General features: G+C 39.6%; 1 protein-coding gene across 1 annotated transcript in view; it reads left to right on the top strand.

Annotated features, from left to right (window-relative positions):
• LOC143302314 (mediator of RNA polymerase II transcription subunit 13-like) overlaps window positions 1-12,993 on the top strand; it is a 130,519-nt gene that overhangs the window by 22,121 nt on the left and 95,405 nt on the right. The window contains exons 10-14 of the mRNA XM_076616925.1: window positions 5,964-6,201; window positions 9,260-9,302; window positions 9,887-10,023; window positions 11,874-11,967; window positions 12,442-12,629. Coding sequence (XP_076473040.1) covers window positions 5,964-6,201; window positions 9,260-9,302; window positions 9,887-10,023; window positions 11,874-11,967; window positions 12,442-12,629 — 700 coding nt within the window. The remainder of the gene's footprint in view (window positions 1-5,963; window positions 6,202-9,259; window positions 9,303-9,886; window positions 10,024-11,873; window positions 11,968-12,441; window positions 12,630-12,993) is intronic.

The raw sequence follows: 12,993 nt of genomic DNA on the forward strand, positions 1-12,993 counted from the left end.
ACTTCTCCTTTTCAGTGGTCAGAATCCATTTTTATTATTGATAACCTGAAAAAAGGTTACGTTAATAACCCCAACAACTATTGTGGAAAAGCTGAAACAGGTATCAAAAGTAAAGTGTATGTATGCTTATTTTGAGAAAGATATAATACTAAACGGGCAGACAAAAAAGAAAAGATTGTTGTGGAACAAGCTGGATCTAGAGATGATTATAATACCATTGATCATATCTTTACACTGTTTACATTGATACGGAAGTAGTTGTCAAGCAATATGAAACTGCATTGCCTTTGTTAACTTCGAAAAAAGCCTTTGATTCTGTTAAATGTAATACCAATAGATTATGGAATGTTCAGTGAAAAAAAATGGTGTGAATTGCAAGATATATAAAGCTTTGAGGGATGTATCTTATGATTCAGTGCTTGCATGTGTGTGCAATAAGTATGTATACAGTGACTTGTTTAATGTCTTGTTCGAGGTAGTGGAGTAAAGCAAAGATGTTTTTGAGTCCAAATATGTTTTCGTTTCTTTTTAAATCTTATTAACCCTTTCGCTGCCAGGAAAATAAGATTTAAGTGAAATCTATTTATCAGGGTTTTTTCACAAAAAACGGGTATAAATTTTCAGAAAAAATTCTGTGCTCTTTGTTATTGGAGAAAGACCCATAAAAGTATATCTTTTCTGAAAGGTAAATAAATAAAGAATACAAAACATGATTTTTTCCCATTTTATGTATTTTTAGTGACATGCTGTTGTTTTGAAATCAGTGTTTTGTTGTTTTGTGTCACATTTTCAACTTGTTCATTACAAACATTAGTCAGGTAATTTGCACTAAAATATCATATTTTCTGGACAAATGGATATCTGCACACACAAAATCATACTAGAACAACCACAAGAAACATTTTTTTTAAAGAGATAGATACTTAATGCATTGTGACTTCTCCATGTGATAATATGGATGCGAGGCCACGACCCCTCACCCCTCCGTCTCCACCCCCCTCCTCATGACCCCTCTCACAGGGTCACTTTATCCAGTTCTCATCAGACTGTGTTGGCTGAGTGCCAAGAAAATCACTCACACTGTGTCCTGCTAATAATTTGGTCACTTTCTGTTGTCTGCTACAGCTGGCATCACTCACTGGTAATTGTATCTTGGCCACTCTCTTGATTGCTCCCTTTATTTTCTGTCAGATCATCCTATAAATGTTCATCACTGTCTGCTCCGAATTTATGCTTAAAGTTAAAAGTTAAATTCTTTCTGAGCATCAGCTAAAGAAAGCAATCTTGGTTGATTTAGTTTGCTACGATCACATGTCTTGAACACGGCGTCAGTCCGACATTTTGTCGAGCGAGCGAGCGAGGAGAGGAGTCTGGCAAACACTGCGGGCAGTAACCCAACCAGAGCGTTCAAATAAAGGACTGCCTCGTGACGTAGTCGGTGTTTCTAGCTATGAATAGAATCTAGAAAGATTCCCCAGGCTAAAGTGACCAGTATTTTTGTCAACGACTGAATGCAAACCAGGGAAAAGTCAGAATATTTCGATGACGAGTTATCTCGTCATTGCGGCAGCAAAGCGTACATGCTTGCGATGACGAGTTATCTCATGATATAGGCAACCTAGGGGTTAATCAGTTAGCAGTTGAGTTAACAAGGGGTCTTGAGCTCAACAGCACAAAAACCAGCGCAACACTCTTCTCTCTCTCCACTGCCAACAAGCAAGTCAAGCTGAAGCTCCAGGGACAGGTCTTTCCCCAGACGGATACACCAACATTCCTTGGCGTCATATTGGACACCTGCCTGACCTGGTGGCCCCAGATTGAGGAGATGGAGATGAGAGGCATCCGCAAGCTAGCCCTGCTGAAGAAGCTGGCCGGGATGACTTGGGGAGCGGACAGCAGGCTTCTCGTTAGGGTCTACATGGGAGCGGTCAGACCCACCATGGAGTAAGCTTTAACCTCATGGGGCACAGCCTCCAAGACCAACAAGAGCCGGCTCAACAAAGTCCAAAACATGCGACTACGCCTCATACTTGGAGCCATGAGGTCCACGCCAATCCATGACATGGAGAAAACTGCTAACGTCGAGCCCCTGGAGAGAAGACCCAACCTAAAAGTCCTGATGTAGGGCGAGAAGCTCAGAAGACTACCCTCACACCACCTACACCACAGACTGGAGCAGCCCACCAAGAACCGTCTCAAACGTCAGAGCCTCAACCACCAGTATAAGGCACTCAGAGCACAGCACAGCGATGTTCTGGCGGCAAAAGGGGAGTCTTGCACTGACCTTGCCTTGCCTGACTGGAGGCTTGACCAAGAGATAGAGGCTACCATCAGCCTCAGAGTTCCTGGCATCACCACCGAAGACCAGCAACCAGCTACTCTCAAGATCCTGACTCTGGCCATGATAGAGGAGTCCTACCCAGCCAGCTCCAGGACGCATGTATACATGGACAGATCAGCGGAGGGAGCCACACACAACGGAGGCAGTGGTGTCTACGTCAGATTTCCTGATGGAGAGCACAGCAGCATTGCACTCCCTGGAGGGAAGCTCTGTTCCAATTTCAGAGCTGAAGTCCTGGCCATTAAAACGGCAGCAGAATTCCTCTCCTCCCGTGGAAAGCCCCTTGGCAGTATCTCCATCTTCACTGACTCCATGTCCACACTCCAGGCTCTTGACTCCCCTGATCCTGGTTCACTCCCTCAAGGCCTCCCTCGCAACCCTTACCCTAATAGCCCCAACAACCCTCCAGTAGGTGCCTGCCCATGTAGGCCTCCCAGGCAACAAGTGTGCAGACCATCTTGCTAAGGAAGGAAGCCAGCTCACACAGCCGACCATACCTGCCACATATGAGGAAGCAAAAATTCCTCTGCAGCAGATTCTGAAGAGTCTGGGTCACCCTGAACAGAGGCTACCAGGCTAACCAGGATCCCATCAGGACACTGGAGAGAAGACACCAGACTACCATCTACCGCCTTCACACAGGACACTGCGGCCTCCGAGCACACCTGAAGAGGATTGGAGTGGCAGCCACATCCCTATGTGATTGCGGCCAGGCTGACCAGACCCCATCCCATATTCTCCAAGACTGCCCCCTGTATGTGAAGATGCAGCAGCAGTCCTGGCCTGGGGGTGTGGACCTCAACACCAAGCTCTGGGGGATGGTAGCCGATCTTCGCTGGACATCCAAGTTTGTGGCATCCCTCAGACTTCTACCCTGACTGCGTAGCTGTCAAATGCAAAAGAAAAAGAAAAGAGTTAACAAGAAAAGGTAGACATGGTATTCAAATGATTCCAAATATTGTTGAAATATTTTTGCTATTATTTGCTGATCATGTGATTCTTTTGTCTGGAACAATTTTGGGACTTCAAAATCAGTTAACTATATTAAAACAAGAAGCAGATCGTTTGTGCTTAACTGTGAACCTTGATGAAGCAAACGGTAAAGCAAACATTTTGATTTCACAAGGGAGGTCACTTGTCTGCTTGTGAGAAATGGTATCATGATAGTTAATATCGCTCTGAACTTGTTGGTTCTTTTAAGGATATTTTAAGGTTACTATTTACAACCAAATTAAGCCTTAAATTGGCATGGGATGTAATTTGTCTCAAAGTTAAGAAAGGTGTATTGGAAATACGTAATGACTAAATGAGAAAGTGAAACAGTATTGATCATTTGATGTTAATGTGTTCCGAAGAATATTTGATATCCGAATTGAACCAGTACTTACATATAATATGATATGTTCATGCAGCTGAAATTTGGGGATTATGCAAAAATGAGCTGATGGAAAGAGTACATGTATACTTTTCCAGTTAAACATTTTCTAGGTGTTCCAATACATGCCTGAAAGTTCTGAATGGTGAAACTGGGAGGCATCCTTTGTGTATCAAAACTTGCGTAAATGTATTAAGTATTGGTTTAAACTGTTGAAATTGCCTCAAAGTAGACTTAGTAAACAGGCATACAATATCATATGATGTTAACCCAGATAGAGAAAGGAAAAGAAAATTACTAATTAGGTTTCTTGTGCAAGAAACGTTTTGTCAGAAAATGGTTTTGTAATTGTGTGGATGTGTCAAGTTGTAGGGTATGACCATGAGCAAACTTTTATTTCAGAATTTAGATCCAGACTGCTTGATATGTTTGAACAAAATTAGCACTCAGACATGGAAAGTAAGGATATGTACAGCTGGTTCGATTCATTTAAAAGTATATTCCAAGCTGAAAAATTTGATACAAACAAATGGCATTGTACAATGTTTACACAGTTTACTTATTTCTAAGATTGAGCTCTTGGCTTGTTTATCAGTTAATACGTACAAAAATGGTTTATGACACTATATATTGACAGATATGACATATGTCAAAAGATTCTCCATTTCCTTTGTGTAACTCCACAGTTGATTATGAAATTCATTTCATGTTTGATTGTAAATCTTACGATGATTTGATTTTGAGAAACAAACATGTGATTAGAATGGAAAAAAAAAGAATTTGCAGAAAGAAAGGATCTCTTTAGCATGTTAATATCAGAAGATCACGAGTTGAAAATCTTGATGGCAAAATTTATATCAGAAGCTTTGAAAACTGGGCAAAAATTACTACAGACACCTAAAATTTTACAAACTGTGTGGTTAGATTAGGTTTGACATTTTCTTCTGTGACCAATGTTGGAATATGTTTCATTGATGGATGAAACTGAATGAACAGACTTAGAGTTATTATGTGTTGGTTGGCCTGTGAGTTGCTACCATTTTTCTTCAAGAAAAGAACTTTGTTTTGTTTCAGTATTTGCTTTCACCATATTCATTCATTTATTCTATTTCTAACTAGTTGAGTGCCAAAAAGACACCAGCTGACGTCCTGCAAAAAGTGTTTCCATCGTGCGTATAAGGGGTCCACTGAAGTCTTGCATATGTATGATTTCCAGTTTTTCCTTCATCTGTGAGTGCGGTACAATGAACATATAATGTGTCTGGATTATAAACATATTATTTAAGCGAGCATTCATCAGGTGGAAGACCCATGTTTTCTCAACAATGATTTGTGTACTGGACCACTTAGACTGACATTCTGCATGTTTTTCGATTTTCCTTCATGACAATGAATATATATGATCATTTAAATGGCTGGATTATAAACATATTATTAAGGGAGCATTCGTCAGGTGAAAGACCCTTTTTTCTCAATAATGATTTGTGTACTGGACCACTTGGAGCGCAGGAGTAAAGAGGGTTTGCCTCACATGACAAAACTGAAAAAGGCGTCAGACACTTCACTATATGAACTTATGAAGACAGTAGTCTCAGTCAGTGGATTTACACAACTTTGTAAGCTGTGCTGATGATTAATTTTTTGTTTGTTTGTTTGCAGATGTGACAGTTTTGTGTTGACATGGTTGAGTGTTTGGGTGGTGCAGTCGGCTGAACTATAGACAACAATAAACAAGCATGCTATTTCCAGCTGTATTTTGTTTTCTTTCATGGTGTCCTTCTGTGGAGGTGGAAATATATTTTTTAATGCATAAAAATTATTATCCTCACTTTGATATACCTGAATTGTTATCTTATCTAGATTTAGAAGAAGAAAAAAGCCTTGATACAATCCACATTCATTTTCCTTCACTAAAAAGTTAACTTTTGTTCTGTATCTCCTATAGTTTTTGTGCTGGATTCTTTTTAATTTATTACCCCTGAATCCTCAAAATTCCCTGACAGGGGGAGAGGATTTTTTTTATATAAAATTATGTGGCACAGAATGGGTTAATGTTATGTTATGCAATGAAAATATGTTGACACATTCACCCATGTCATAGGGACCTCATGGCCAATGACATAATAGTTAAAAAAAAAATATCTCTCTCTCTCTCTCTCTCTCTCTCTCTCCCTCTCTCTCTCTCTCTCTCTCTCTCTCTGTGTCTCTATAAAGAGCATCTGGATTGTTGGTGATCTTTATTTCCAGGGTATATTTTCCATTGAAAAGAAGTCGGTTTGAACCACTGCCAGAGATAGCTCAGCCAGTACCTGGCACAAGTGGCCTTGAGCCCATTTCTCCCCCTCTTCCACATTCCCCGTTCGGTGTTCCCCAGCATCGCACTCCATCACCTGACCCCTATGAGTTCTCCGATGAAGCCTCTGTCAACCCTGACACCATGATAGCACGGTCAAGGCTGAGTCGAGATAGACAGTCACCACGATTGGTAAGGAATGACACTTCTTTTGGGGGGGATGGTCAGTATATTTCTTAGTCACTTCTCTCTTGCCAGTTTGTTTCTTGCATTTGTTCAAAATGCTATGAACATAGTGTTTTTTCTAGGCATTGGCAGGAGCATGATAGAGACTTACTTGGTAATATTTTCATGTTTTTTTTGTTGTTGTTTCTTTTAAACAATGATGAAAAACATTTTATTGCCATTGGCAAGTCTGTATCTTTGCTGATACTGAAAACTTATTAACCCTTTCGCTGCCAGGAAAATAAAATTTAATTGAAATCTTTTTGCCAGGGTTTTTTTTTTCACAAAAAACGGGTATAAATTTTCCAAATGTTCTGTGCTCTTTGTTATTGGAGAAAGACTCATAAAAGTATATATTTTCTGAAAGGTAAATGAACAAAGAATACAAAACACATGCTGTTCCCATTTTATATATTTTTAGTGACATGCTGTTGTTTTGAAATCAGTGTTTTGTTTTTTGTCACATTTTCAACTTGTTCATTACAAACATTAGTCAGGTAATTTGCACAAAAACATCATATTTTCTGGACAAATGAATATCTGCAACCACAAAATCATACTAGAACAACCACAATATATATATATATATATTTTTAGAGATAGATACACAATACATTGTGACTTCTCCAAGTGATAAGATGGATGTGAGGCCACGCCCCCTCAGTCTCCACCCCCCCTCCTCTTCACCCCTCTCACACAGTCACTTGATTCAACTCTCATCAGACCGCGTTGGCTGTGTGCCAAGAATACCGCTCTGCTGCTAATTCAGTCATGTTCTGTCGTCTGCTAAGATCTGTACAGCTGACATCACTCACTGACAGTCGCATCTTGGCCACTCTCTTGATTGCTCCCTTTATTTTTTATCAGATCGTCCTATAAATGTTCATCACTATCTTCTTCGAATTTACGCTTCAATTCTTTCTGAGCATCAGCTAAAGAAAGAAATCTTGGTTGATTTAGTTCGTCACGATCGCATGTCTTGAGCACGGCGTCAGTCCGACATTTTGTTGAGCGAGCGAGGAGAGAAGTCAGGCAAACACTAGGACAGTGACCCAACCAAAACGTTCAAATAAAGGACTGCTTCATGACGTAGATGGGGTTTCTAGCTATGAATAGAATCTAGAGAGATTCCCCAAGCTAAAGCTACCACTATTCTTGTCAACGAAGTGAATGTAACCCAAGGAAAAGTCAGAATATTTCGATGACGAGTTATCTCGTCATTGTGGCAGCGAAGCATACATGCTTGCCATGACAAGTTATCTCGTCATGCAGGCAGCCTAGGGGTTAATTCTGTCCAACACCCGGCTTATATCAAAGTTTGACATAAGTTTACATTTGGGACAACAGCAAAGTGAGAGCTGTATTATCAATGGTTTCTCCAGTCAATGGGAAATCATTTATAGCTTAGTCTTTTGTGAAGGACTATGACTCTCAAACTAGGAGGCAGAATTGCACTGGCTCTTAGTGCTGCAGCCTTGTTGGCTAGTTGGCCTTTAGGAACCATCCCAACGCCGACTGTCCTAAAACTCTCTTGGCCGAGAGATTGGGGATGTAACTTGGGCAAGACACTCTCCACTATAATCAAATTCTAGCCCAAATAGTCGGAACAGCAGTTGCCTCCTCTGCTGTTCTGATGGTCATAGTGGGACACGATTGACTATCACACACACATATATATATATTATATATATATATATATATATATATATATATATATATATATATATATATATATATAAATTCTGTCATAAAATGGGTTGCCATGTCAACATTTGGGAGGAGGGGGGTAATGGCTAACATTAAGTTTTAAAATGGTGAAATTATTCTTTAGAACATTTAATTTTAAGAATGTGTTATGCTTTAAAATAATGCATGATTGATACCCTCCTCTCTGCTTCCAGGACCCCGTGGATTAATGGATGATAGATCAATAGCATCTCTGCTTCCAGCACCCCATGAATTAATGGACGATAGATTGATACATCTTCTCTGCTTCCAGCCCCTCATGAATTAATGGATGATAGATTGACACCATCTTCTCTGCTTCCAGCCCCCCATGAATTAATGGATGATATCATCTTCTCTGCCTCCAACCCCCATGAATTAATGGATGATAGATTGATACCATCTTCTCCGCTTCCAGCCCCCCATGAATTAATGGATGATACCATCTTATCTGCCTCAAGCCCCCTTGAATTAATGGATGATACCATCTTCTCTGATTCTAGCCCCACATGATTTAATGGATATCATCTTCTCTGCATCCAGCCCCCATGAATTAATGGATGATACCACCTTCTCTGCCTCCAGCTCCCCATGAATTAATGGATGGTACCATCTCTACCTCCAGCCCCCCGTGAATTAATGGATATCATCTTCTCTGCCTCCAACCTTTCATGATTTTATAGATATCTTCTCTGCCTCCAGCCTCTCATGATTTTATAGATATCATCTTCTCTGACTCCAGCCCCCCATGATTGTATAGATGATACCATCTTCTCTGCCTCCAGTCCCTCATGAATTAATGGATGATATCATCTCTGCCCTCAGCCCCCATGAATTAATGGATGATATCATCTTCTCTGCCTCTAGCCCCCATGAATTAATGGATGATATCATCTTCTCTGCCTCCAGCCCCCATGAATTAATGGATATCATCTCTGTCTCCAGCCCCCATGAATTAACGGATATGTTCTCTGCCTCCAGCCCCCATGAATTAATGGATGATACCCTCCTCCCTGCCTCCACCTGCCCCCCCTCCGCCCCCGCACCCCCCCTCCACCTCCCAAAAAAGGTGGGATGTCAGTCTTTCCATCCTAAATTACAGTAATATGGTCCCAAGTTTTTATAAACTGATAGGCTGAATTATTTTCACTTGAACTCTGTCATGAAGCAAATGCATAATCTGATACTGTCAGAATATATATGCCTGTATTGTTTCTAATATAATTGCATTTAAAGTTCTATGATATGATTTCATATAATAAAGTTCTGTCTTTTAAGCAGTTGACTGTGTTTTCTACAGGGTGAGGATGCTGGTGAATTTGGTCAGGAAAACGTAGTTGGAGGTAAGTCACAGAATCCGGAGTGGATGGATCTGCTGTCATTGAAATATTTCACTGTTTGAATTAACATGTAATGCACATTTGCACGCACACATGCTGCCACGCTTGCACATGTGCACACATGCACACGCTCTGGCACACTTACCCACACACACGCATAGGCACACGTGACCCAGTGCAGACAGACATCAGTGCTCAAGGCTGCATTGAATTGAAATAAAGGTGACACAGATCAGTTGTTCGAATTATGACATAATTGTACCATCTTCATTTCATTTCTTGCCATCATACCCTTCTTTTCTCCCTGCATGCCTCCAGTTCCATGTATCTGCCTTTGCCCCAGCGTAACTTTCTGGGTATCATTTAAATTCAGCAATACTTGTCTGTCATACACATTCTTTAAAGCTAATCTAAAAAGTATTCTTTTCAAGCAGTCTGCATAATTGAGGCACTCTATTCCTTACTCTGCAATCATTAGGATACACATCAGTTTCTTCCATGATCGTGTGTGTGTGTGTGTGTGTGCTCCTGTGTGGTTTGTGTCTGACTGACATTATGTTATTAATTACTGTGCTGTCTGTGGCCAGACATGGGTGCGGTGGATTCACCAGTGTCATCTACAGGCAACTTGAAGCGGGAAAAAGACTTGCAGGTGATTGGAGCTGAGAAGGATCTGGCCCGCCTGTTTGAATCCTCTTCCTCAGGAGATGACAATGAGCCAGTGGTAAGCTTTATGTTTACTTGTGGGATATGAATAGACATGTAACGGCGCAGATATTTTGAAATTGATAACAACTTGGATTGACACTTTATATTGCTTTTTTTGGTTTTTTATTTTGTTTTAGCAGTCGTCATTGGCATGTTTTGAAAAATAAATACATCGTCTGTTAAGTCAGAAGTAATTAGAACATATTTCAGACATGGTTTGACAACTTTTATTGACTATATCATTTGTAAGCAAGGAATCAGTTCTATTACTCTTTTAGATCCAGACATATTTTAAAAATACTTATTTAGTTATTCCCATAAAAAAAGACTTAACAGTGTGGAGTGATGGCCTAGAGGTAACGCGTCCGCCAAGGAAGCGAGAGAATCTGAGCGCGCTGGTTCGAATCACGGCTCAGCCACCGATATTTTCTCCCCCTCCACTAGACCTTGATTGGTGGTCTGGACGCTAGTGATTCAGATGAGACGATAAACCAAGGTCCCGTGTGCAGCATGCACTTAGCGCACGTAAAAGAACCCATGACAACAAAAGGGTTGTTCCTGGCAAAATTCTGTAGAAAAATCCACTTAGTTATGAAAAACAAAACAAAAAATGCACACAGGAAAAAATACAAAACAAGAAAGGCAAGGCCTTCAAGACTCACTTGTGATACACTTTAAAAAAAAAAAAAATCCAAGCTATTTATGTATTGAGTATTGTGCATTTACTGTTATATTTATATTTTTTGTATTCTCTAAACTTGGCACTTTGATCTGATATTCGACCCAACAAAAGATCTGTCATTATTATCATTTTTTGTTCAAACAGGAACTTCTTTTGCTAAGCATGGAAGTTTTATTTATTGCAAACGTTTTCGTGTAGACAGTAGAACAAGGGAAATTACTCTGCTGGGGAACTTAGTTTGCTTTAAACTGATCTTTCTCATCTTAAACATTACATTTTTAAATTATACTCAATACATAAAAAGCTTGCTTTTTTTTTTTTTTTTTTTTTAAAGTGCATCACAAGTGAGTCTTGAAGGCCTTGCCTCTCTTGTTTCAAAACGTAATGTTTAAGATGAGAAAGATCAGTTTAAAGCAAATTAACTCCACTAGCATTACAGAGTAATTTCCCTTTTTTACTATCTGCACCAAAACGTTTGCAAAATAAATAAAACTTCCATGCTTAGCAAAAGAAGTTCCTGTTTGAACAAAAAATGATAATAATGACTGCTCTAGCTGTTGGGTCAGAATATCAGATCAAAGTGCCAAGTTTAGAGAATACAAAAAATATAAATATAACAGTAAATGCAGTTTGCATATAATTAGGCTTCATTCTTTATTTTTTTGTGCCCATCCCAGAAGCGCAATATTGTTTTAAACAAGATGACTGGAAAGAAATGAATTTTTCCTATTTTTATGCCAAATTTGGTGTCAACTGACAAAGTAGTTGCAGAGAAAATGTCAATGTTAAAGTTTACCACAGACACACACACACACACACACACAGACAACCGAACACCGGGTTAAAACATAGACTCACTTTGTTTACACAAGTGAGTCAAAAATGGGTGGCGCTGTAGTGTAGTGACGCACTCTCCCTGGGGAGAGCAGCCCAAATTTCACACAGAGAAATCTGTTGAGATAAAAAGAAATACAAACAAATACAAATATTCCATGTTTATTATTTTCTCATCTCTTCACCTCACACATTTTCCCAATGATAAAGATATCATAATCCTCATAGAGAGATATAGGAAGTACAAATTGGTTGATTTTTTTTTTTTTTTTTGATTTTTTTTAATTTTTTTTTTTTTTAATATAAATAATGAGATAAGAAAGCTTACTGTTATGATACTGTTATTTCAGGGCATGGATTTCACTTTCTCTGGTGACAAAGGTGTGGATGAGAAGTCAGGCGGTATCACATTACCAAATGAAAGCCAGGAACAACCAAGTACAGGTGAGTCTTCAGCAAAACATTTGTCAGAATGTTAGACATAAGGTGTAAAGACTTTGATTTCATTTCTAGATTTGTTAATAAAATCTTTATATTATAATAAGTAATGGAAAAATGCTGATTTTTTTCATGAAAACACCAAAGGCTTTTTGCTGATTCATCACAGTCATGGGACTGTAACATGCCCCCTTCAAAGGATGAAAGTGTATTGGATTTGCTACTCTTATCTTTTATCCAATGCTGTGCATGTCCACACTTCCTGATAATGCAAACATTTACACAAACATTGCCCCTGGCAATAGAGATACTAGAGTCCTTGAAATTTTTGACACAGTGAGCTATGTTTTGTTGACAGAATATTTCCATCAGCATTGAGATATAAAATCTGTCACAGTGATGGAGTATTTGGTTTTTACTGTAAGTATTTCTTCCAGGCAAAAAATCCGTCACTGATTTGGGAGTGCCTTTCTGTTTCAGTTGTCTCTGTCTCTGAACTGACACGCATGTTCCCCACACCTCCTTCACTGGAGACCAACAAACACTCCCCTCCTGAAACGACAACAGAGACTTCTATGGAGGTGGTGGTAACAGAGGGACCTGTCATCAAAACAGAATCCTGCCTTCCTGCCAGACCCACTCCCATTGGTCCTGAAGACAGTGCCAAGGTAAGCCCAGATGTCATCACAGGAGTCAGCAATTTTGTATGACAGCCTATTATTTCAATGCTGCAGTGTGTTGTTACCTTGAAAACTGTTGGATGTGTTTGTCTGTTCTTTCTTTCAAGTCCTTTGTAAAGATGGGAATCTTGTTCCTTTACTCATTCTACTCCACAGCTACATGCATGCTACAACTCCCCTGGACCAGCACTACATGAGACCACTCCAGAAAAAATAGGGTGGTTCACTAAAACAGCGAAAATCAATGGAAAATTGGTTGGTTTTTTTTGTTTTTTGTTTTGTTTTTGGTTTTTTTTTGGTTTTTTGCTGTGCCACAAGTTCCCCACTTTTCAAAGTATCTTCACTGACGGTT

This window comes from Babylonia areolata, chromosome 29, assembly GCF_041734735.1.
Source record: "Babylonia areolata isolate BAREFJ2019XMU chromosome 29, ASM4173473v1, whole genome shotgun sequence".
Classification (NCBI taxonomy): domain Eukaryota; kingdom Metazoa; phylum Mollusca; class Gastropoda; order Neogastropoda; family Buccinidae; genus Babylonia; species Babylonia areolata.